Source organism: Puma concolor, chromosome B1 (genome assembly GCF_028749965.1).
Source record: "Puma concolor isolate L17-30 chromosome B1, mPumCon1.1.hap2, whole genome shotgun sequence".
Taxonomy (NCBI): Eukaryota; Metazoa; Chordata; class Mammalia; order Carnivora; family Felidae; genus Puma; species Puma concolor.
Window position 1 is genome coordinate 54,249,739 of NC_141670.1, and position 27,795 is coordinate 54,277,533.

General features: G+C 35.8%; 1 protein-coding gene across 2 annotated transcripts in view; it reads left to right on the forward strand.

The window, feature by feature from the left end:
* The window catches only part of GLRA3 (glycine receptor alpha 3), a 201,435-nt gene that overhangs the window by 20,240 nt on the left and 153,400 nt on the right, over nucleotides 1–27,795 (forward strand). For both annotated transcript variants that reach the window (XM_025921486.2, XM_025921487.2), the window contains exon 2: nucleotides 23,442–23,569. In XM_025921486.2, the coding sequence (XP_025777271.1) occupies nucleotides 23,442–23,569 (128 nt within the window). The remainder of the gene's footprint in view (nucleotides 1–23,441; nucleotides 23,570–27,795) is intronic.

A 27,795-nucleotide genomic window follows, 5' to 3' on the forward strand; every position in this document is an offset into this window, starting at 1 on the left:
TTAAAAAATGTAGCATTTTTCAAAAAGCATATATATGCAACTGCTATAATAATGATGTGTAACAACCACAAATTTACCTTTGTGATTTTGAGTTTAATCATTACAGGCACTTAATTAAAATCAATTTCAAAGTATTTATGTGAATTTAATCTTACTTATTTATAATTACCTAAGTAATACATGATTATGTTTTCAGTATAAAAGTCCAAGTATTTTGGATAAATCAAAACTCCCCCTTGGTCACAATTACTGTCTTCTTCTGGTCTCTCTCCATTCTCTCAGTCATTCTACCCCGGAATAGATGGGTGGGTCTTCTATTTGAGGGGTTTGGAAGAAAAATCTGGACCAGCATAGCCTAGTGCTTTTCTGTTCCGTTTCCACTTCAGACCTTGAGAAGGTGTGGATATATATACATCATTCAAAATTCAGCGTTGGGAAGCTAATGTGTCTTCAGATAACAGATACATTCTCTAGAATCAGTTTTATCAGTTATAAGATCATGTTATTATCCCAAATCTTTCACCATTTTGAAAACATTTTTCAAATTGTTCCACATTTGGAGAGAGAAAGGGAGAATGCTATTTCGGATCCTCTTTGACCCCGAGGTTATGCTAAAAACGTTATTTTGCACTTGCTATTTCTTTTATTCAATGGTATTTCTTTAAATACTTTCTATTTTGGAACACATAGAATGCTTTATTGTATAAATCTAAAGTAGGATGATACTAGAGATTTTTAAAAACACATTTATAGCTACTTAGGCCATTTCCTATTTTATTAATACAGCCAATTTTGCATTAAATAATGCTTGTCATAAGGAGGATGACTTAATAATTTAAATATAGACCATGAAATTCTCCTTACAATAGCTGTATACGCCTTTCTTCAGTGTATATTGCTTATAAAAGTAAATTTTACCAATATACCTATCAATTTTTCATATTGCTAAACTTTTAAATTTGGTTAGTTGTAATGGTATTTAGTCTCTGCTTAAATGGGCATTGCCTGCCAATTTGTATGCCTTTCACTTCTTTTTGTTATCTGGTTACTGAGGCTAGGACTTCCAGGACTATGTTGAATAACGGAGGTGAGAATGGACACACCTATCATGTTCCTGACCTGAAAGACTCTCAGATTTTTTTTTTTTCCATTGAGGACGATATTAGCTGTGGGTCTTTCATATATGGTCTTTATGATCTTGAGGTATGTTCCTTCTTTCCCTACTTCCTTGAGGGTTTTTATTAAGAAAGGATGCTGTATTTTCTCAAATGCTTTTTTCTGCATCTATTGAAAGGATCATATGGTTATCATCCTTTCTTTAGTGTGGTGTATCATGTTGATTGATTTGCAAATGTTGAACCAGCCATGGAGCCGTGGAACAAATCCCACTTGATCGCAGTGAATGATGCTTTTAATGTACTGTTGAATGCAATTTGCTAGATCTTGTTGAGAATTTTTGCATCCAGGTTCATCAGGGATATTGGCCCGTAATATTCCTTTTTAGTGGGGTCTGTGATTGGTTTTGGAATCAAGGTAATGCTGGCTTCATAGGATTAGTTTGGAAGCTTTCCTTCCATTTCTAATTTTTGGAATAGTTTGAAAAGAATAGGTATTAACTCTTCTTTAAATGTCTGGTAGAATTTCCCTGGGAATCCATCTGGCTCAGGACTCTTGTTTGTTGGGAGATTTTTAATAACTGATTATGTTTTTTTGCTGGTTATGGGTATGTTAAAATTTTTTATTTCTTTTTGTTTGAATTTTGGTAGTGTGTGAATTTCTAGGAAATTGTCCATTTCTTCCAGATTGTTCAGTTTGTTGGCATATTATTTTTCACAGTATTCTCATAATTGTTTGTATTTTTATGCTGTTGGTTGCAATCTCTCCTCTCTCATTTGTGATTTTATCTATTTTGCATTCTCTCTCTTTTCTTTTTCGTAATTCTGGCTAGACTTGATAAATAAAATTTATTGATTTTATGTATTCTTTAGGAATCAGCATTTAGTTTCATTGATCTGTTCTATTATTTTTTTTGTTTCTATATCATTTATTTCTGTTCTAATCTTTTTTATTTCCTTTCTTTTGATGGCTTTATGCTTTATTTGCTGCTCCTTTTCTAGCTCCTTTAGGTGCAAGGTCAGGCTGTATGTTTGGGAAATTTCTTGCTTCTTGAGATAGGCCTGAATTGCTATGTCCTCTTAGAACTGCTTTGCTGCATCCCAAAGGGTTTGGACTGTCATATTTTCATTTTGATTTTCTTCCGTGCATTTTTAAATTTCTACTTTAATTTCCTGGTTCATTCAATCTTTAGTAGGTTGTTCTTTAACCTCCATGTACTTGAGGGCTTTCCAATTTTTTCCTTGTGGTTGACTCAAGAGTCCTAGCATTGTGATCTGAAAATATACAAGGCATGATCTCAATCTTTTTGTACTTTTTGAGGGCTGATTTGTGACCCAGTATGTGTTCTATTCTGGAGAATATACACTCATGTGCACTTGAGAAGTGCACCCTTTGCTTTACCCTGCTGCTTTAGGGTAAAATGTTTTGAGTATATCTGTTAAACCCATCCGGTCCAATGTGTCACTTAAAACTATTGTTTCCTTGTTGATTTTCTGCTTACGTGATCTGTCCATTGATGTAAATGGGGTGTTAAAGTACTCTTCTATTATTGTATTCTTATCGATGGTTTTCTTTTTTTAAAAAAATTTTTTTTTTCAACGTTTATTTATTTTTGGGACAGAGAGAGACAGAGCATGAACGGGGGAGGAGCAGAGAGAGAGGGAGACACAGAATCAGAAACAGGCTCCAGGCTCTGAGCCATCAGCCCAGAGCCTGACGCGGGGCTCGAACTCCGGGACTGCGAGATCGTGACCTGGCTGAAGTCGGACGCTTAACCGACTGCGCCACCCAGGCGCCCCTCGATGGTTTTCTTTATGTTTGTTATTAATTGATTTATATATTTGGGTATTCAAATTTGGGGCATAAATATTTATAATTGTTAGATCTTCTTGATGGATAGAAACCTAAATTATGATATAATGCCATGCTTCATCTCTTGTTACAGTCTTTGTTTTAAATTAGTTTGTCTGATCTAAGTATGGCTATTCCAGCTTTCTTTTAATGTCCATTAGCATGATAGATGGTTCTCTATCCCCTCATTTTCAATGTGCAGGGGTCTTTAGGTATAAAATGAATCTCTTGTAGGCAGCATATAGATGGATCTTTTTTTAAAATCTATTCTGAAACCCTATGTATTTTGATTGGACATTTAGTCCATTTACATTCCGAGTGATTATTGAAAGATGAATTTAGTGCCATTGTGTTACCTGTAGAGTTGCTGTTTCTGGTGATGTTATCTGGTCCTTTGTAGTCTTTGTTGCTCTGGGCTTCTTTTTATTTTTCTCCACTCAGAGAATCCCCCTTAAAATTTCTTGCAGGGCTGGTTTAGTGGTCATGAACTCCTTTAGTTTTTGTTTGTCTGGGAAACTCTTTTTCTCTCCTTCTATTCTGAATGACAGCCAAGAAGAAGTCAAACTTCCTCCCTTTGTTGATGACATACACACTATGTGGAAAACTTGAAAGACTCCACCAAAAAACTGCTAGAACTGTTACATGAATTCAGTAAAGTCACAGGATATAAAATCAGCATACAGAAATTGGTTGCATTTCTATACACCAATAATGAAACAGCAAAAAGAGAAATCAAAGAATTGATCCCATTTACAAATGGCACCAAAAACCACAAGATACTTAGGAATAAACCTAACCAAAGAAGTGAAAGATCTATATGCTGAAAACTATAGAAAGATTATGAAAATATTGAAGAAGACACAAAGAAATGCAGAAACATTCCATGCTCATGGATTAGAAGAACAAATGTTGTTCAAATGTCAATAATACTCAAAGCAATGTACACATTCAATGCAATCCCTATCAAAATAATGCCAGTGAACCAACAATTCTAAAATTTGTATGGAGCCAGAAAATATCCCAAATAGACAAAGTAATGTTTAAAAAGGAAACCAAAGCTGGAGGCATCACAATTCTTGACTTCAAGCTGCATTACAAGGTTGTAATCATCAAAAGAGTATGGTACTGGCACAAAAATGGATACATAGATCAGTGGAGCAGAATAGAGAACCCAGAGATGGACCCACAAGTGTATGGCCAACTAATCTTCAACAAAATAGGAAAGAGTATCCAATGGAAAAAAGACAATCTCTTCAGTAAATGGTGCCGGAAAAACTGGACAGTGACACACGGAAGAATGAAACTGGACCACTTTCGACACCATATACAAAAATAAGTTCAAAATGGATGGAAGACCTAAATGTGAGACAACAAATGATCAAAATCCTAGAGAAGAAAACAGGCAGCAACCTCTTTGATCAATGCCACAGCAACTTCTTACTTGACATGTCTCCACAGGCAAGAGAAATAAAAACAAAAATGAACAATTGGGACCTCGTCAAGATAAAACGTTTTTGCACAGTGAAGGAAGCAATCAACAAGGCTAAAAGACAACCAACAAAATGAGAGAAGATATTTACAAATGACATATCTGATAAAGGGCTAGTATCCAAAATCTATAAATAACTTACACAATTGAACACCCACAAAACAAATAATCCAGTCAAGAAATGGGCAAAAGACATGAATAGACCCTTCTCCAAAGAAGACATCCAGATGTCTAACAGATACATGAAAAGATGCTCAACATTACTCATCATTGGAGAACTACAAATCAAAACCACAATGACATATTACCTCACACCTGTCAGAATGGTTAAAATGAACAACTCAGGAAACATCAAATGTTGGTGAGGATGTGGAGAGAGAGGAACCCTTTTGCACTGTTTGTGGGAATGCAAACTGGTGCAGACACTCTGGAAAGGTGGAAAGCAAAAAATTAAGAATAGAACTACCCTATGACCCAGCAATTGCACTAGTAGGTATTTATCCAAAGGATACAGGAGTTATGATTCGAAGGGGCACATGCACCCCAATGTTTAGATCAGTACTATCACCAATAGCCAAATTATGGAAAGATCCCAAATGTTCATCGACTGATGAATAAAGAAGATGTGGTATATACAATGAAATATTATTTGGTGATCCAAAAGAATGAAATTCTGCCATTTGCTACAACATGGATGGAACTAGAGTGTATTATGCTGAATGAAATGTCAGTCAGGGAAAGACAAATATATGATTCACTCATATGTGGAATTTAAGAAACAAAACAGATGATCATAGGGGAAGGGAAGGAAAAATTAGATAAAATCAGAGAGGGAAGCAAACCATATGAGATTATTCAATACAGAGTACAAACTGGGGGTTCCTGGAAGGGAGGTGGGTGAGGGGATGGGCTAAATGGGTAATGGACATTAAGGAGGGCACTTGTTGGGATGAGCACTGGGTGTTATATGGAAGTGATGAATCGCTGGGTTGTACTCCTGAAACCAATCCCACACTGTATGTTAACTAAGTTGAATTTACATAAATAAATAAAAACCAATAAAAAATTTAAAAATTGAATGGACATTGCTTCTGAGTTTGAGTATCCTCTTTTATACTAAATGTATGTTTCTATTTCTTTCTCTATGAATTACTTATCTATATGCTTTGCTCATTCTTCAATTGGATTACCTTTTTCCAAATAATTTATTGGAGTCCTTTATATAATTAAGATATTAATGCCTTATTAGCTAGCTACTATTTAATTTGCTTGTTTAACTTGTGGTGCAACCTTGTCATTCATAATTTTTTCCTGTGTTTTATTTATTTATTTACTGAAGTACAATTAACATACAGTGTTATATCAGTTTCAGGTGTACAATGTGATAACTCAGCATTTATGTACATTATTCAGTGCTTATCATGATAAGTGTACTCTTTTTTTAAAGGTTTTGAGAGACAGAGAGAGCATGAGTAGGGGAGGGGTAGAGAGAGGAGAGAGAATTCCAAGCAGGCTCTGCACTGTCAGTGCAGAGCCAGATTCAGGGCTCCATCCCACCAACTGTGAGATCATGACCTGAGCCAAAATCAAGAGTCAGATGCTTAGCCGATTGAGCCACCCAGGTGTCCCATGATAAATGTACTCTTGATCCTCTTTATCTATTTGACCCATCTCCCCACCCACCTCCCCTCTGACATACACCAGTTTGTTTTCTATATTTAAGAAACTGTGGGTTTTTTTTCTTTTTGCTTGTTTGTTTTCTCATCTTTTTTTCTTTGTTCATTTGTATCTTACATTCCACATGTAAGTGAAGTTGAATGGTATTTGTCTGTTTCTGTTTGATTTATGTCACACGGATTTATACCCTCTAGGTCCATCCATATTGTAGCAAATGGCAAAATCTCATTCTTTTTTATGGCTGGTAATATTCCATTGTGTGTGTGTGTGTGTGTGTGTGTGTGTGTGTGTGTATATATATATATATATAAAATCTCCTTTATTCATTTATTGATGGAAATTTGGGTTACTTCCATATTTTGACTATTATAAATAATGCTGCAATAAACACAGGAGTGCATATATCTTCTTGAATTAATGTTTTTATTTTGGGAGGCTACTCATCAGTGGAATTACTGGATCATATGGTAATTTTATTTTTAATTTTTTAAGGAACCTCCATATTGTTTTGGCTGCAGCAATTTGTTCCTACCAAATATGTACAAAGGTCCATTCATAATTTTTTTTTTAATATTGATGCATTACTTCAATGATTTGCACATTAGTGTCATGTTCACTGCTACAATTTCTCTGTAATTCTCTCTTAAACCGTTCAAATAGGTTTTCACTGCACTAATTTCCCAAAAACTGCACTTGTCAAAATCACTGTTGACATCCACTTTGCAAAATAAAATGGCTAATTCTCACTCGTCATTTTATTTGACCAACCAGAAGCATTTAATGACTAGTCATTTCCTCCTCCTTGTTATACTTACTCTAGCTGGCTTCCAGGACACCACACCCCACCAGTTTTCCTTCTATGCCCCAGGGTGTTCTTACCACTCAACTTTGCTGTTTTCTTATCTCCTCCTCCATCTCTTCTCTTTTCTGTATTACTTACTTTCTTGGTGACCTGCTCTAGTTTCAAGGCCTAAACGCATCTATTTATCTACTTTCTAAATTTGTGCCTTAACCAATAAACAAATGTCCTTTCTCAGACTCTAGAGCATAAAACTCACTGCATCTTATTTAGCATCTTGGATGTCAAATAGACATCTCACACAGCACATGCCCCAAATCAATCTCCAGTTTCTTGCCCCAAACCTACTCTACTCACAATATTCCATTTTTTGGTTAATATCAAATCTATCCTTCTAGTTACTTAGGCAAAAAAACCGTGGATTTATCCTTGACTACTCTCTTTTGTCCCTCTAACATATCAGAAAATCACCTTGTCTCAAACTTCAAAATGCATCCAAAATATGATCACATCTCATCACCTCCAGTGTGACAGCTTGGTCTGAGCCACCATCACCTGGTCTGTAACAATGATCTAACTAGTCTCAGTCAATCGTCCTGACCCCACCCCAGCATATATTAAACAAGTTAGTCATACACAGCGATTCTTTATAAAAGAAAGGCAAGCCATGCCATGTGTCTACTCAATGCCTTAAAATCATCAATTTCACTCAGAGTAAAAGCCAAATACCATATAAAGGCTCTTGTGTCCTTACATGATTTGGTGTTTCATCTAACCCTTTGATCTAATTTGTCACTATTATCCTGCTAACTCTGTTCTAGTTCTTTTTTGTTCTGTGAATACATCAATTATTCTCCTGACTTAGAGCCTTTGCACTGGCTCCTCTCCCTGTTTAAATAAATACTCTTCCCTCAGATATTCAGGTAGCCAACTCCCTGACTTTAATGCCTTGATAAAGTATCACCTTCTCAATGAAACTTACAATAAATACTTTATTTAAGATTTTAACAGGCTCCTATATCTCATCACTCTGGATCATCCTTTGCTGTGCTCTAAATTTCTCTTTCTTCTAAAATAGAGGGACACCTGAATGGCTCAGTCAGTTAAACATATGACTCTTGGTTTTGGCTCAGGTCATGATCTCATGGTTCATGAGCCCAAGCTCCACATTGGGCTCTGTGCTGTCAATGAGAACCCTGCTTGGGATTCTCTCTCTCTCCCTCTGGCCCTCCCCCACTTGTTCCTGGGATTCTCTCTCTCTCTCTTAAAAATAAACTTTTAAAAAATAGCAGACATTTTACTAATCTGTATATTTCTTGTTTATCACATCCCATTCTGCTGGAATGGAAACTCACTGAGATCAAGGATATTGGTTTGTTTTGTTTGTTGCTGAATCCAAAACCCCTATAATGATGCTTGGCATATTGTACATTTTCAAGAAATATTTAATAAAGAAAAAGAGTGGATGTGGGTACTAAATACATTAGTCTTTCCCTTTAGGCCCTCATTTTGTCTTGTCTACAACAATTTTTTAATAAATTTTTGTATATTTCTAATCTTTTAGATTTTTTCAAAGTGGAATTTTAATATGACTTTTAAAAATTGTATGACACAGAGACCTTTGATACTGTTCACAGCATTTCTCAATACCACCTTCCTCATACTTAGCTGTCTTTCTGGAGAGCAACCATTTTTAAATGTTTATGTGTTTTTCTTCTTCTGATAATTATTTCCATACATCTAAATAGCATCCTTAGGTCCTCATTGTTTTACATTTTGTTTTCCCTCAATTTTCTAATTTCTTCTTTTGTCTTTACTTACATTAAACATTTCTTTAAAGACTGATTTTTTTTTTTTTTTACCCCTCACACTCTTAATCCAGTGGTTTCGTCTATGTGATATATTCAAAACCTGACTACACTCTACAGCAAAATGTTCTTCTTAGCATTCTCTCTTCTGATCAAAGCTATGTTGTTTGTTTTTTTGAGGGCTTCTGCATAGATCTCATCTGAGGAAATCACATTATTACTTTCTAAGTTGTATCAGCTCCTTTTAGTTTTCTGTTTCTTGGTGTCTCTCTCATTTTGCTGCAGTATCTTCTCAATGATTTTCCCAAGAAAGTAATAATACAGGTAGATTATTCGATTCCTTGTTTTGTGGCTATTTAACTACTGCTCACTTGATTCACATATTGGCTGGAATACTGGATTAAAAATATGAAATAAAAATAATTTTTTCCCAGAACTTTGAAGGCTTGTTCTTGATGTCTTATAACATGTACAAATGCTCATTTAAAAGCCTAAAGCCAGTCTGATCTCATTTTGTGTTTTCTTTTTTCTTTCAGAATCTTTCAGGGTCTTCTATTAATTCTTAATAGTTGGTAATTTTACAATAATGGCTCTAGACATAGTTCTCTATTAGTTCAACCTCTTTTGAATTCAATGAGCTCATTCACTTTGGAGACACTTGTTTTTAACCTTTCTGAAAATTCTCTCTCCCCCTCCACCTACCTGTCTATTATTTCCTCTTTTCATCTTCCAGAACTTATAGGAATTTCTAGTGTGCTGATATCTCCTTTGCTGTTATCTTTTAGTTGCACTCTACACCTCTTTTGTCATTTGGTATTAGTTTAAAGGACTTTGCAAAGGAGCAGAAATAAACACTATTAAACTATTTTAAAATATTTTAGTTATTTACATACTTTAGAACTTTATCTGAAATTTGTTTATATTTATGTTATGAAATAGGAGATCAAGTTTATGTCATTTGCCAAAAGATTGTTGATTGTCACAACGCCATAGTTTGAAGTAGCTTTACCTCTACCTAACACTCCTCACTTTTCTCTATACTCACCTTATATCTCAATTTCTTAGCAAGTCTTTACTGACCATCCATCCAATATGGCCTCTATCAGTTCATCATCTTGGCTATTTTCTTCTGAGAATATAGAACAACCTCTAATTATCTTTATTAGTTACATGTTTATTTCTTTACTGTGTGTTTCTTCTATCATAACATAAACTCCTTGGCTACAGACTTTATTAGTATTCCTTCTACTGCATCCAGAGGTTTAGGTAAGTGGGTTTTACTGCATATGTACAACTAAATGAGTTCAAGAATATGCGTTTTGTATGTATAGGTGAGTGTATATAGATAGATGTAAAAGCCTATATGAAAATGTATAATGTATATAGGTGTATATATACATATGTATATGCACATATAGTTAATACATACATACATATATATGTTATATATATGAAATAAAATCTTGGGGAACAAATACCTTTTTTTGTCTTATCTTGACAATCTGCTTATTTTACCTTCCATAGAAATTTAAGATTTTTTTAAATTTAGTTTATTCTTAGATCTAAAACTTGCTTTTGTTGTCTTTTGGTGGAATTAAACATAGTTTTGCTGAAAGGCTTTTGCATGCAGCTGTTAATGTAATGATATATTTGTATACAGCTACAGATTTAATTTATATTTTTAAACCTAATTATTTCCAATGCCTAAATAACAGCATTAAACTCTCTAGATTAAAAAATGATTTATGAAAATTGTTTACATGGAAGAAGAACATGAACTATAAACTTCAGGAAAGTCTTTGCCATAGTTTTCACCTAATCTTTTAAAGGAAGGCATTTTTACTTTGAGAGGAAATATGAAGTATCATCCAGACAAAGACTCTATGTGCTCTACTTTCCAAAGAGACAGTGATATTCTAAATCAAATAAAGGGTACTTTTATTGCTCTCTGGAGCTACACTAAAGTTGAAAGAGTTGAATCATTGACTTTGTCAGATAGGATCATTGGGAAAACATATCCTTACTTGAACTACCATCTTCAAGACCTAACTTCTATGAAAATAAAAAATAATTATTACTATAATATGATTTTTTTAAGTTTATTGAGTTCCATATCAACGTCTTTTAATGATCACATAGGATTTTCTTCATTTAAAAATATGGTACTGGGGCACCTGGGTGGCTTAGTACTGGGGCACCTGGGTGGCTTAGTGGATTAAGCATCTGACTTCGGCTCAGGTCATGATCCTTGCAATTCGTGAGTTCAAGCCCTGTGTCAGGCTCTGTGCTGACAGCTCAGAGCCTGGAGCCTGCTTCAGAGCAGAGCATGCTTCTGTCTCTCTCTCTCTCTCTCTCTGCCCCTCCCCTGTTCGTGCTTTGTCTCTCTCTGTCTCTCAAAATTAAATAAATGTCAAAAAAATTGTAAAAAATAAATAAAAATGTTATTTATCACTGTAGTGATATTTTTCAAGTACTATTTATTCATTTATTTCCAAAAATATTTACTTAATATCTCCTATTTGCCAATCAATATTCCAAGTGTCATGAATGCAGCAGTAAACAGCAAAATCCCTGATCTTATGAAGTTATTTTCAAGTAGAGAAAAATATCAAAATAAAGTAAAATAAATAATACTTTAGATAATAAGGAGTTTTATAGAGAAAAGTAAAGCAGAAAGAAAAGAGAAAATGTGAGAAGGAAGACATTTTTAGTTAAGTGATTCAATTAGACCTTTTGAGAAGGTGTCATTTAAGTGAGGGCTTGAAGGTGATAGGGAGCAATAAATGTGGTTATCCAGAGAAGATTCTTCTAGGCAGAAGGAATGGTCAGTATGATAGCCAGTATGCTTATTAAAAATTTTCAAAGAAACCATCCAGTAAAATATCATTTCAAATTTTTGTTTCTCAATACAGAGAACCTATCAGAGTAGGTAAGTTTCCCTTTGATATTTCAAAACATCCTCTAATTCAACAGGTCCAAATTTGAACCCATTATTATAATTCTCAAACTTAGTCCCCCTTTTCACTCTATCCTATATCAGTGAATGATATGTCCATACATATCGTTGCTCAATCCAGAAAACTGACTCAATATTATCACTTATCAATTACCACATAACACATTATTCTAAAATGTAGTGGCTTAAAACAACAATAAATATTTATTAGCCCCAAAGTTTCTCTAGGTCAGAAATTCGGGTTAAGTACAGCTTAAGAAGGATTTTTTAAAAAAAATTTTTAATGTTTATTTATTTTTGAGAGAAAGAGAGAGAGAGTATGTGAGTGAGAAGGGGCAGAGAGAGGGGGAGATAAAGAACCTGAAGCAGGCTCCAGGCTCTGAGCTGTCAGCACAAAGCCCGACTCAGGGCTCAAACCTGTGAACTGTGAGATTATGACCTGAGCTGAAGTCCAGTGCTTAACCAACTGTGCCACCGAGGTGCCCCTTAAGTAGGATCTTTTATTAGGTTACTGTCAAAGATGTTAGCCATGCTGCAGTCATATGAAGACTTGACTGGGGTAGAGAATCTGATTTCAAGGTGGCTCAATCCAATAACTGAGAACTTGGTAAATTTTCTTGATGGAAGCCCTCAGTTTCTCCCATGTAGCTACTTGAGTGGCAGGGAGAAAAGTGGGTGATTCAAAAGAGAGCTAGATGGAAATAGCAATATGTTTCATGATTTAAGTACAAAATTCATGTGCCATAATCAAGTCACTTTGTATAGTGAATATTCAACAGGAGAAAAATTGGGCTCTACCCTTGGAAGGGAGGAGTGTCAAAAAAATTTGAATAAGTATTTTCAAAATCATCACAGTTATTCTTGAGATGTTCCTTTTGTTCAGAGTCAGTACCAAACCATCACTAAACTTTGTGGATATCTCTTAGATTCTTCTACTTTTCTCCAACCCTACTGCCATTTAAATTACTCAAACCATCCTTGGCTCTCACCTTGACCACTGAATTGTTTACAAACAGGACTTCGGACAAAAGTCCATGTATGATCTAGAAGGCAATGCATGATCTGGTACCTACAGTTCTTCCGCCTCATTGGTTATTAATTTGTCTGGCCTCTATTCCAGACACAATAACATTCTTTCAGTCTCTTGTACTTTCCATGACACAACAAATTCTGAGATATTTTCTCTTGTATCTATCCACTCAGTCTTCCTGTGTGAATGAAATTCTGGACTACCATTTCAACAGTCCTCCTCCCTAAAAATTTTCACTGACTTTTATACAAATTGATATACTTCTTTTCACTGAATTTTACACAAGTTGATTATACTTCTTTTGAATTATTTAAAATGTGGCTAGAATAGCAAAACTGAAACCAAACTACTGAGCAGGAAATGATAGAAATCAAAAATTGCTTTTAAATATTTACTCAGTAATTGAGTTCTAAAAGACTTAATGTTCTGAATGAGAAGTTATTTATTATTTAAGCAATGAACTAGTGTGTCAATTAAGTCCCTTACAACTAAATATTTGCAAGGTGACTCTGAACCTCTCTAGTTGATGTGGTTCCAACCGTAAGTTGAATCTATGAATTGGGATGGGTCAATCATATCTTTTTCTTTTATGCTGCTCGCTCTTCCCTGAAACTTGCCTGTATTTTCTATTCGGGTATCATGTTATACTATTGTAACCATCCAAGGCTGTTATATGTTTACATGAATTAGCTTGAGTGAATTTCTCTTCATTTCACTTAAAAAAAATACCCCTGACCAAAAGAGCCATGGTATTAAATGCAAAATCCAAACACTGGCATAAGGACTTGGCATTTTTCAAAACATATATGTAGATTGTGTCATTTGTTTTACTAAATTTATCTGTGAAAAATGTGTGCCACTTTATGTATCCGTTTTTATACTGGTAAAAGAATATTTGCCTTGCCCAAGGCAAAACAACTTGCTAATGACAAAACTGGAAAAAAATATAAGCCTCCTGGCTGTCAATCTGGAACCTCAACTCTTGTACCATGATGACTTCCATTTAATTACCTTGTGCACTGAACACATAACAGAAACTATTAAGTCTATTCTAAGTAATTTTCAATGTATCTGAAACACTTAATTAGTTTTCTTTAAAATAAATAAGTCGTTAAGAAACTACAAATCAGTGAGTTAATTAACTGTGTTATGGCCTTTTAGTCCTTTCTGTTGAAATAAGCCATGCCAAATACCAAATAAATAATGCCCAAACTATAAAGAAGTAAAGGATTACTCATGAGAATAGACAGTTTATATAGAAGTTACAGTAGAAGTTTTCACAGAAGTTATAACAATTTGCCATACATTTTGAGCACGATATTCTACAACGTGTTTAGTAAAAATAAGTGATTTTATGATAAAATACAAACTTTGTAGATAAAAAGATTATATAAAGATTAGGATTAACAAATCTCAAATGACTGCACTATCTAATCCTCTGTCTCTATGTTTACCATTGAATAGTGTCCTCCTTCTTCGCATCCCTTGCCTACAACCCTATAGTAACCCTTCATATGCAAACATACAATCAATATGTAATTATCACTAACCACTAGCAAGCATGGGACATAGACACCATAGACCCTAAAAAAACATTTATATATACACTGAATGTAGACACTGCAATACTAGGCTTGGTTAAAAGGTCACCCTTGACATTCCAATTTACAGCTCTCCAATTCCACTTTTAAGTGACGATTTTCATGATTCGATGATTTCAGTTTCCCTTGCAGATTTCTGTGTCTTGATTTTTTCTTATTTCTAAATACTTGTTCAGTGATTGCCCTTCATTATTTATTAGCACTATTCCTAACTTGCAGAGAAGGACAGAAGGAGAGAAAATTGGGCCTTCTTTAGTATTAAACATACACTTGAAGCCTGATTACTGCTAGACTTGGAGAGCCATAGTCTGATAGTTGACGTCTGCATCATTATATGTAGTTAATTTGTTTCAAAAATATTTATTCAGTTGTTATTCTGGATGCTCTGGATTTCTTCTGGGTCTATTGAAACCATCAGAACAGTCATGATTTGCTTAAGTAGTAGCTCCTACAAAGGAAGAGGTAGACATTGATTAATTTTATTAAAATGACTATTGCAATTGTAGTAAGTGCTACTAATGAGAAACATAAATGCAGGAAATATTGTAGCAGGGTTTTACAAAATCAGAGAGAATAGTTAAGGTTTCTTGAGAAAATGATGCTAAAACCTAGATCAGAATTAATTAGTTGAAGAGATGACCAATGAGCATTCCAGGCAAAAGCAGGTTGTACCAGAGACATTGAAGAGAACATGGTGAGAAGCAGTTGGATTATAGATCTAAGTTTGAAGGTAGAGCCAAGTGGATCAATATGATATGTGAAATAAAGAGTGACGTCAAGGGTTACAAAAGATTTTCCTCCGGACAAATGGAAAGATGGAGTTGCCATTAACCAAGTTTGAAAAAAAAAAAAAAAAAAAACTGAAAAAAGAATAAGTGTGTGTGGGAATAGAAGTTCAATTTATCTTTGCTCTTATTAGAGATCTGATTTACCAGCCATCTGTGATTATTTTATTCTAGTGTCAGAAATTGAGATGATTTAAGCTATGCCCAGTCTCCTACTAAGGCTTCTACGTTTCTCGTTTATTCTTACTCAAAAGTTGTAATTCTTTGAGATATTAAAGCAACTCATGGGAGCTCACCCTTTGGTGAGTCTGGGAATCCAGTTTTTCTCTCTCTAAATCCACAAAGCTTTCAGAACTTGTACATAGATCGCCAACCCCTCATCTACTACTCAAATTGATTCCCACCCCCGAGAGAAATGCAGCTCTAAATATTTGGCTCCCTTCTGCGAGTTTCCTTTATCTTAGGTCACAGCCGTCATTTTCCCTTGTGTTTTTAGCTCCTCCGTGCACAGATTTGTCTTAAACTTGTCTAGTTGTTTTCAGTGTAAAGTTCCACTTGTTTAAAATATTGGCTCATACATTTAGTGTTTAAATGGCTAAAATTAAATGATATCATGTATATGAATCCTATGCCTGAGAGATCAGGAAGCAACTATGGTATTTGTCCTATTTATTATCAATTAAAATAGCCTAAGCCCCGTCAAACTGCAGATATGGGTGCAGAAATGAGATCACTTTAAAATGCTACTCATATGTGACTGGCACATTGCCCACAGTAGCAAGAATCAAGATCCTAGTACCTTGTTAATTTTTAGTTATTTTCCTGAGTCTCCAGAGATATTCTAGAATGGTCCTTTTATATTCCTCCAATATGGTCTCCTTTTTAAATAATTAGTATCATCAAACTATCAACTTAAAGCCTGCTTCACTGCATGTGTCTTCGTGGAAAAAAAAAATTATTCCTTTTCTAAGGCAGAATGCTTTCATGTGAAATACTCAAAACTTCACATATCCCCGATGTTCCAGTTCTCTTTAGTTCTCAGAACAAGAATGAAGCCGTAAGGAAATGGAAAGAATGTTCATCTCTTCCATTCTGTGTTTTGTTTTTCTTTTTTCTTTTTTTAATGTTTATTTATTTTGGGGAGAGAAAGAGAGACAGAATGCAAGTGGGGGAGAGGCAGAGACAGAGGGAGACACAGAATCTGAAGCAGGCTCCAGGCTCTGAGCTGTCAGCACAGAGCCCGACACAGGACTTGAACCCTTGAACTGTGAGATCATGACCTGAGCCAAAGTCAGCGGCTCAACCAACTGAGACACCCAGGTGCCCCTGTGTTTTGTTTTTCAAACGGGGGCAACAAATATCAATTGCTTGTATTTCTAAAGCTCACAAAGTTCCAAATAATAACTGTGAAAATTTTTTTTCACCAAGAATTGAAGCCCTACAAGGCTGGTTGCAGGGCTATAAAATACAGAGTAAACTGTGATTATTATACCCAAAATCTTCTCTGAGTACTGATTTATTCACCACAAGTCACACTTCTTTCTGCACAAATGAATTCCCGAAAATAGATGCATGGAGATTTGTGGCCCTATGTGCCAAGACTCATCTCAAACCCTCCTTATGTTGCCCTGCTACATCTTTCATATTTTCCCTCAATTTTAAGGTGCATTTAGCAGAGGTAAATAGGTATTGACAACTTTACTAAATTCATCTTAAGATCATCCATATTTAATGGTGATTTCTGTCCTCCAGAAGTGGATGCATTTTATTTTCTTGTCTCAATGAAGAGGACAAAGAGGAGAGAAGAGGAGGGTAAGAGATATCTTTGTGATGAATTTTGATTTCCATTCTTAAAAAAATAGATTTCTGCCAGTGTTTCAGAAATTGAAGTCTTTGAACTTGTAACTAGCATGTCTTTATAAAAATAAGAATATATAAAATGCTTAATTGCAACAAATGTGCATTGATGGGAATGTACATGACTTCACCCACAGTTTCAAAGAAGAGTTGATAGGAAATAGTTAAGAGTAGTTAAGAATAGGTAAGAGTAAGTAGAAAATAGTAAAGATAATAAATACAGTACTTAGTGCAGTAGAAAAAAGAAGAGCCAAGTCCAGGAAGCAAGCAAATTAACAGATTTGAGATGTTCATATTAAAAGTCTTCTATGGGAATGCAAGCTGGTGCAGCCACTCTGGAAAACAGTATGGAGGTTCCTCAAAAAACTAAAAATAGAACTACCCTAGGACCCAGCAATTGCACTACTAAGCATTTATCCACGGGATACAGGTGTGCTGTTTCGAAGGGACACATGCACCCCCATGTTTATAGCAGCACTATCCACAATAGCCAAAGTATGGAAAGAGCCCAAATGTCCATCAATGGGTGAATGGATAAAGAAGATGTGAGATATATATACAATGGAGTATTACTCGGCCATCAAAAAGAATGAAATCTTGCCATTTGCAACTACGTGGATGGAACTGGAGGGTATTATGCTAAGTGAAATTAGTCAGTCAGAGATAGACAAATATCATATGACTTCACTCATATGAGGACTCTAAGAGACAAAATAGATGAATATAAAGGAAGGGAAACAAAAATAATATTAAAACAAGGAGGGGGATACAACAGAAGAGACTCATAAATATGGAGAACAAACAGAGGATTACTGGAGGGGTTGTGGGAGGGGGGATGGGCTAAATGGGTAAGGGGCTTTAAGGAATCTACTCCTGAAATCATTGTTGCACTATATACTAACTAATTTGGATGTAAATTAAAAAAAATTAAATTAAAATAATATAAAATAAAATAGCAGAAAACAAAACAAAAAAGTCTTCTAAAAATTCAAAGCTGCTTCTTTCAAAAGTACTGATCATGAGTAATTTGCTAATAACCTTAGTAACTTGCTATAAATATGACGGTTTTATTGATACTTGGAGATTCAGACAAAAATAATAGACTTGATAATAAATAGTTTCTTACCTAAAAAACCATTATACATTAATCTTGGATTTCTTCCCACTGCCTCCTCCTGTCCTGAGTTTTAACAACTCAAAAAAAAAAAAGTTTTAAAATATGTTTGTACAGATGATGATGTTGACTATTTAAAAATTAGAGGAAGATTCCTGATTGGTCATATGGAATTTCATGCTGTGTTTATTACTATAAGCTCTCTTCAGTGACTACAGTTCTCTGAGGACAGTCTAGTAATGTTCACATGGTGCAAGTCTCAGGTATTACTGTAATTGGAAGAAAGTTCTAGGATTAATATGTCAGAGCAGGAATTATAAGTGATAGGAAGTCTTCCCATATGTATAACCTTTATCCCTTTCAGAAAAGGAAAGGATACATGATGTAGAGATGCTTTTCAGCCAGTTGCTCCACATAATTCTGTTTGCAATCATTCCTTCTGAGTCAAAATGGTGAATTTTCAGGGGCACCTGGGTGGCTCAGTCCCCTGGGTGACTCTTGATTTCAGCCCAGGTCATGATCTCACAGTTCATGAGTTTGAGCCTCCTGTTGGGCTCTGTGCCAACAGGGCAGAACCTGCTTGGGAGTCTCTCTCTCTCTCTCTCTCTCTCTCTCTCCCCCCTCCCACCGTCCCTCTCAAAAATAAATAAGCATTTAAAAAATTGTGAATTTTTAGAAATAAAATCAATTGTCTACAAGCAGTTGGATGGTTCTTGTGTCATTGCAAGAAACAGAACTAGTAAAGAAAACTGGAATATTTATCTGCTCAGAATTTTCCCATTTTTTATAGGCATCATTCTGCAAAGTTTGGTGTGAATTCTTGGTACAAAACAGGAAGATTTTGCTCTCAGTGGTGGGAAAAAGGGAGCCAGCCAATCATTCTCTTCATTGTACCTTCACTTCCTTGCTCCTGCTCACTGATACTTCCCAGGGATTCTCTGTAACCTTTAGATGGGCCCAGACTGAGTATTCTACTGAACTGTGAATATGTTAAAGATGCAAATCTGCGTTCTCTGTGTTTTAGGTTCTTAGCACTGTGCTTTGCACCTAAGAAATTGCGAGAACTCAAATTCATTGTCTCAACATTTAACAGATATTTTAAGTGCATTTTGACATGAGAAAGGACATTTTTGTACAAAAAAAAGGCACTATAATTTTATTGTTAGTAAATTTCTGTTTTACAGACCTCTGTAAATCCTCTTCTTCATAAAAGCAGTGAGAAAACTGTCAAAAAATGTGGCCATCAACTTTTCCATAACTCTGTAAATTAATCAGAGATTTGTAGTAACACATGAAGTAGTTTAATCAAGAAAAACAGCTGAATCTTGGTAGGAACAGTGGGATTTGTGGCTATAACTTGTCCTATTCTTGTTCTCCTTTCTCAGCTCCATGGTAGCATGATAAACCAACAGCCTGCAATAAAAAGCAACAACCTGGCAGCTACCAGGGTGGGCAGAAAGGAGTCTACATTCCTTTAAAGCCTCATTGTTAGAGAAATGTCATTATCTGACCTGTCTGGAGGCTCCATGGAAGACACCACTTGCAAGACTACTTTTATTTGACCTAATGTGGAGCTCATTCAGTATGAAAAGTCTTTTTCCTCAGATGTTGGTCAAATATATTTAGAGGCAATGTTTTAACCTCACAGGTGCCCAAGGTAGTGAGTAACAGTGGGGGCAAACAACAGATTAACCAAAAAGCCTAAAAGAAATAGCAATGAAATGATATGCCCATAGGGGTTTGGAAAAGCTCACATATTTCTGGGTATCTAGAAGACCACGCATCTGTATGGGGTTGTGAGCATGCCTAGTGTCATGGACTTAATTGCATCCTTTCAAAATTCTTATGTTGAAATACTAACTCCCAATATCTCAGAATGTGACTTTAATTAAAGATAATTAAGATAAAACAAGGTCATATGGGGCCCCAATCTATCACTGGTGATCTTCCAAGAAGAGGAGATTTTGACACAAACACATAGGAGAGGAAGAAACAGAGAGAAAATGGCCACCTGCAAGCCATGGAGAGAGACCTTCAAAGAAGATGAACCCTGCCAACAACTTGATCTAGGACCTTTAGCTCCAAAAACTATGAGAAAATTAATTGCTATTGTTTAAGGTACTTAGTCCAGGGAACCTTGTTAAGATAGCCCTAGCAAATTGATACACAGAGAGTTGTGTGCCTGATTGGGAAAGACCTGAGAAAACCTTAAGCTCTCCATCCTGGCTGGCCTTTAAGCCCTGTGCAAATGGGAAATAAAGGCTAAGACAGAGTTGTCAATTGCCTGACTCAGTGTTGAAGGTGTGGTCCCATAAACATAGCACTCCCAGAAAATTCTGGGAAATATATTGGTTTTAGGAATTTAGGAAAATCCTTGTCTACTTATTAGGTGATCCCTAAACCACTCAGATAGACTTTACAGAATTAGTTCAGAAAAGCCAATTAAAAAACAAAACAGAAACCAGCAACAATAATAAACCTTAGGGAGGAGGGATAATATAATTTACCGAGTTGCCATGTTATATCATCTAAAATGTCCAGTTTTCAGTGACAATATTATGAAACATTGAAAGAAAAAAAAGTGTGGCTCACACACAGGGGAAAAAAGGCAAGTGGTAGAATCTGCTTGAAGAAAGCAACAACAGTGGAATTACTGGACAAAGACTTTAAATCAACTATTTTAAATACTTTAATAAAAACTAAAGGAAACCATGTTCAAAGAAATCAGCTATTTTCACTCCTTTACTAAAAACTAAAGGGAACCATGTTCAAAGAACTAAAAAGGAAGTATGACAATAATATCTCCCCAAATACAGAATATACCAATGAAGAGACAGAGATTAAAAAAAAAGAAGAAGAAAAGAGTAACTCTGGAGTTGGGAAGTGGAATAACTTAATGCAAAACTCACTGGGAAAAAACTGCGAGTTTTCTCTGACTGCTACAACAAATTACCGCCAATAACAGCAACTTATTCTTCCCTGGTTCTGGAGGCCAGAAGCCTGAAGTCAGTTCACTGGGCCCAAAACAAGGTGTGAGTAGGACCAAGCACCCTCCAGAGGCCCTAGGGGAGAATCTGTTTCTTCCTTTTGCAGCTTCTATTAACTGCTGGCATTCCTTGGCTGTGGTCACATCACTCTAATCTCTGCTTCTATCTGTATGGTCACATTATGTTCCCTCTTCTGTCTAAAACCAAATACACCTCTGCCTCTCTCTTACAAGGATACACATCATTGCATAACCAAAATGATCTCTTCCATGCGGTGCAAAATCTGATGGTTGTCAGTCTCTCATACATAGTATTCTATTTATTTTGAAATGTGAAGGGCATTGTATTATTGGTTCAGATCCAGGTAAATTGGTGTATTTGTTGGTAGGAGAATGTAGAAGTTCATTTGCTGGTAACTAAAGGGAGGATTTTGCAAAAGAAATACAGGGAATGGTTTAGAAGAAGCAAACTGTAGTTATGAGAACTCTGACAATGCCTTTCTGCCTATGTTCTTGGGCCAGGGAAAATGAGCAAATGCTGCTTAAGATTACAGGTGAAAGTTACTTAAAACCAGGTGGTAGAGAAAGTTCTAGAGTTACTGAGAATGCAGTGGTTCTTTATGATATTATTATTACGATATTTATTATTATTATTATTATTATTATTATTACCTTAAAATAAACTTTCCAGAGATTATGGTGGCAGGAGTTCAACTGCCCAGTAATAATCAGAGATAAAGGGTCATAAAGTAATCTGGAGCCAAAAAATAGAGATAGGAGAAACTTCTGCCCCTGGAAAAAGCACGAAAGACAGAGAGAGAGCCGCCGGGCAGATAAGTGACTTTGAATGTCCAGAACTAGATAGAACCTTGTGAACTGCACAGTAGTTCATGGATGCTGTTAGCGGTGATCCTACGCTTTCAGAAATGTCACTGTCACATTACTATTGATATTGGATTTTAAAATTGCGCCTGTGTCTGTGGTACACAATTTAACAGTGATGGCTGTAAGACCCATTTTCACTAGTTATTAAAAATTCTGGCAGGAGGAACTTGATACTGCTGAGATCACGCTGTGACCACAAAGGTTCAGGGTCTGGTGATGCTCTCAGTTGAGTGACAGAGCCGGGAGGATATGATGACTGACAATCTCTGGGAAGTAACATCAGCTTAAATATATCAGTTTCAAACACATGTGTGCTCAGGAAGTCTGTCTCACTTCCCTGAGCAAAGCGCCGTGGGTGAAAAGAATCATTTGATCTTAGCAAGCAGGCCCAGGCTTTCCGGGGACCAGCCTAGGTAAATGAGGGGCTGGATGGGGTGCAGTGACATGTGTGAGCGTCTAGGATGAGCAGCTGCATAAGACAAACAAACAAAAAAATTTAATGAAAAAAAGTGCAGTAGCTCTTTACTTTGCCCAGACACACGTTCTCATTGTGTAATAGCCAGGTGCACTGACCACATTTATGGTAATTTCTCAATCTTAGTGCACAGATTTTAGATCTGAACAAAATGTACTGTAGAGGAATGACACAAGATGAAAGCAGAATGAATTTAACTGGCTATGTTACTAATATAGGAAGCATCTAATTGAAGAAAAGAGCATCATTGTTTAGTCTGTAGGACAGACGTTTTATTACCATTGAGAAGAATTTACAAAACTTGAAAGGTGATGTTTATCCCCTCAGTAAAAGCAGTAAGAATTGTACTTCACAGCTGAACTTTCATTTTTCTCTTATGCCTGACTCGCTAAGGATACTTTTTTTAAAAAATATTTTTTATGTTTATTTTTATTTTTGAGAGAGAGAGCGCATGCACGCACACACAAGTGGGGGGAGGGGTAGAGAGGGAGACAGAATCCAAAGCAGGCTCCAGGCTCCAAGCTGTCAGCACAGAGCTGGATGCGGGGCTCGCACCCACCCAATGTGAGATCATGACCTGAGCCAAAGTCGGTCGCTCAACGGACTGAGCTACCCAGGCGCCCCACTAAGCATACATTTGACTAAAAATTACAGTTAGAAGTCAAACTTGGGTAAACACAAATTTTGAAAGCCTAATAATTTGGCAGCGGCTTTGTTTCCAGACTTAAAATAATGTCACCTCTGACCTTTTGGGCTGAATACATGTGAAACCTTATAAATACTTGACTGTAGATCTGTCTATGGGTCTATAGGTCTATAAAGACCTGTCATTATGCTAATATTCACCTTATAGTATATAGTATACATACTATATAAAATATATAAAAGTTTTTCTTTTTGTTTTAAAAGGTACTTTTGCTTTCCATTTTTTTAATTCTCTATTTATAGTGACAACTATTAGGAAGACTTTTGCTTGTCATTTTCTGTAAACTCTGAATGTTCTCATTTATAGCTTGGTTGCAACAAAGGAAACAGACAGTGCAAGATCTCGAAGTGCTCCAATGTCACCTTCTGACTTTCTGGATAAATTAATGGGGAGGACATCAGGGTATGATGCAAGAATCAGACCCAATTTTAAAGGTAATTATCTACTTACTACTATATTTGAAATGTGTTTTGAATATTATTAAACAAAATAAATTTTCAGATTGATTCCACCGAAAATTCTAATGCTTATTTTCAGTAATTATGCAAAGATATGTTTTGAAAGAAAAAATCTATTCTTGTGTTAATTTTTCTCAGAATTCGGCTTCTTTGAACCAATAGTGTTTGTTTTTCCTTCTTTGTTATGGTAATTATTGTCATGATTCATTTTAGGAAAATATATATATATATACATTCCACTCACTGGAATAGAATCTTCTTTAGAGCTGGCAATAAACCATATTTTAAATTCCCCAGAGCAAGACTCTTTTATATTGTGGAGAATCAAACAGTTGTTGAATTTATGTACTGGGTAAAGAGTCTGGATAACTAAAAGCCACTGATAACATTTCAAAAATCATTCCCTCTACAAAATTTTTACGTAAATGTATAAGAAAGAGTGCAATTATCAGTTTAAGAATACCCACCTTTATTCTTCTGTTTAATATAGTGAAAAGGAGCATATTTATACATGTCATATGTGGATTATCCAGAACCACAATGTGTCCTAGGGTAAAAGATTAGAAAACTACTTCTATGTCCGTATTTATTTAACATATCTTGAATAATATTCTATTCAATAAATAAAATAATCCAAATAATAAGAATACATACCATTTCCATGAGATTCAGTTAAGCTATTTTTATTCTTAAAGGTGAAAAGAAATACAATATAATCTAAATGATTTTTTTTTTCCTGAATTTGTTCTTATGGGGAAAAAAAAGGAATTGTTTAGGACTGGTTTAAGAATTATTTACAGAGGACTGATAAATACCAAGAATGGATAGTAGGAGAAAAATATAGGAGTAAAATTTGTTGATAATTTATAAGTAAAAAACTATGAATTGCTTCAATTTCAAAATTATTTCGACATTTATATTATGGATTGTATTTCTTGATTTAAGCATGTTGACCATAAATATTCTTAACTGCACGAGAAGAACACTAAATGTAAAGCCATGAGGAAATAGTACAGCTTAAGAGATATCATATATAAATGAAACAAGAGATTTCAGCATCATGAGGATCTTTTACAAATTGCAGAACAGCAGTAACCTTGACATTAGGTTGAGAACTAACTTTGAATTGACCTTGAAATATATGCAGTTGTCATTTTAGTAAACAGCAAGAAACATAATCAGCAATTAGTAGATTCATTATGGTGATTCCATTCAGTGGTTCAAAGTATTGCTTTGTTTTCACTGAAAACTAAAGAGAAAAATGTGTTCTATTTTTAAATGTCTGTGAATATTTTAAAAACCACATAAACACTCAATGGAGGTCTTACTAAAAATATAGGTAAGTTACTAACTGCACAATAGTGGTCCCAGTGCCTTTGCTGCTGCCTTGGAAAATTTACTTTCATTTTATCATTTCAATCACTTAACAGACAAAGGAAATTTTAAACCATCTTCAATGTGATTAATATTACTATTAATGTGTGAGACCAGGAAAGGACTGAAAAGATTTGGTTTTGCTTAAAAAAAGTAGTGATTTTTTTAAAAAATGAAAATACATTTCTAAAAACTAGCTGATAACCCAACCAGTTTAGAGGTGAGGAGATTTGTTTTTTAATGTCTATTTACTTATTTTTGAGAGAGAGAGAACATGAGAGGGGCAGAGAGAAAGGGAGACAGAGAATCGAATATCTTACACTCTGAATATCAGAAAAGCAAGTGGACGCTCATATGATTACCATAATGTCAGTTTTAAAAAAATGATAACTTAATGAATTAGTTCTTAGCGAACACTCTTGTTTTTCCATTCAAACGTTGTTGTCTCTAGGGAATGCTCACAGCTTCCTCCCCAAATTCAGCACATTCGACAGTTTCTTTTTGTTGAATAAAATAACATCATAATCCTTTGACCATCATTCTGTTGCTTAATACTAAAATATAAATAAAATATATTTAAATATTTTTTAGGTGTATATGTCCTAACAAACTAAATACAAGACATATCAGAAGACGATTGTATCAGTCCCTCTATTGTCGGGTACCTAGGCACCCACCATGGCTCCTTAAGGAAAGTTCATCTGGGCTGCCTGGGTGGCTCAGTCGGTTAAGTGTCCGACTTCAGCTTAGGTCATGATCTCACAGTTCGTGAGTTCAAGCCCCGTGTTGGGCTCTGTGCTGACAGTTCGGAGCCTGGAGCCTGCTTCAGATTCTGTGTCTCCTCCTCTCTCTGCCTCTCCCCCTCCTCATGCTCTGTCTCTCAATAATATATAAATGTTAAAAAAAATTTAAAAAGAAAAGTTCATCAGACAGAAGTATGAAGTGAAGAAACTGTTCTGGTAATATTTAACTCAGTTTTTCTGTGTAGTATCTCACAAGACACCATCCCCCACAACCCTGCCATATTGATTTTTTCCCCTTTGTCTATTTTTTTTTAAGAATTTATTTGGCTAATCAAACTAGCTTAAAGTGGTTATTACATATATATTTTGCCTCTAAGTTTGTCAAAGACAAGGAATTAATACTGTAATATTTTAAGGGCATGACCATCAGTAGTGTGATATGTGATACTCCACTAGTTTTTTTTTTTTTTTCAACGTTTTTATTTATTTATGGGACAGACAGAGACAGAGCATGAACGAGGGAGGGGCAGAGAGAGAGGGAGACACAGAATCGGAAACAGGCTCCAGGCTCCGAGCCATCAGCCCAGAGCCTGACGCGGGGCTCGAACTCACGGACCGTGAGATCGTGACCTGGCTGAAGTCGGACGCTTAACCGACTGCGCCACCCAGGCGCCCCGCTAGTTTTTTTTTTTTAATAATTAAGTAAAATTAAATATTTTTTAAAAGAATAGGGATGGGAATTTGTCAAAGTAGATATAATAATGTATTACAATAACTTGAATGATTTAGTCCTCACATCTTCAAAGATTAAAATGTTAATAAAAAATAAATCTAGAAAATAATTTACTTTGATAATTACTCAGACAATAGGCAAGTGTTTTCAAAATACACAAGCATTGGAAAACACCTCTCAGGGGTATTTAACCCCTCATGGAGTTATAAATTTTGCAAGAGAAAAACAAAATCTTAATATTGACCTTCGCAGACAATTTACAGAGACTAAATAAGAATGTTCAACCTCATTAGCAATCAATGAAGTGCAAATTATAATAATAACGTGATAGGACTTTCACCTTTCAAAATATAAACATTTAAAAATAATATGAATTATTTCAGGTTAAATGCATGAAGGAAATTTACTTCTGGAATATTGATTTCAAATTTGTGATTGTTTTCATGAGTATATATACATCAAAAGGGAATTTATCTTGTGGGCCATAGTGGAGAACAACTATTTAAAAATACAAAATGACTGGGAAGGAGCCAAGATGGCGGAACAGCATGGAAGTTATTTGGGTGTCACGTCCATGAAATACAGCCAGACCAACACTAAACCATCCTACACACCTAGAAAATTGATTAGAGGATTAACACAACAATCTGCACAACCTGAACCACAGAATTCAGCAGGTACACGGGGTGGAGAGGGGAACTTGGGAAGAGAGAAGCTGGTGGCAGACAGGGAGCCGCTTTTCCAGGCAGAGAGAGGACAGAGAGTAGGTCGGTAGGGGAGAATACGGGAAAAACACTCCCCCCCAAAAGCAGCTGGAGAGAAGTGGAAAATTGGAAACAGCTGCAGGGAATAAACCAAAAAGGGAGAAAGGAGAAAGGAGAAGGTTTAAATTCCATTAAGACTGTAAACAGGGGAGCACAAAGTCTGCAACTCCGCAGCTCGATAACTGGTGATGCTCTGGTGGGAAGGGCAAATCCCCAGGAACAGAGTGGGGTCTAGGCGGTTCTTGGGCCACACAGGGAAAAGCAGTTCTACTGCTGGAAGGACATTTGGTAGAGACTGTTGAAGCCACCTAGTCCCAGCAGACCCCAGAAAATGGCCACATTTGCTGGTGCTGGAGCAAGGTCGTTAATGGTGAAGCCTGGTGCTACATGAGTGTTGTGATTTTCCATAATCCCTGAAAAGTTGCTGCTACACTATCTCGCGAAATTTTACTGGGACAGGCTGGCACCTGGCTGCAGTCTCGGGGCACTGGCAGCAGCAGGGTCCAGCAAGCGTTCCTGGGTGCACCCAACATTCAGCCATTGCTCATTTGGCCATTGCTCATTCGGCCATTGCTTGGTGAGACCCTC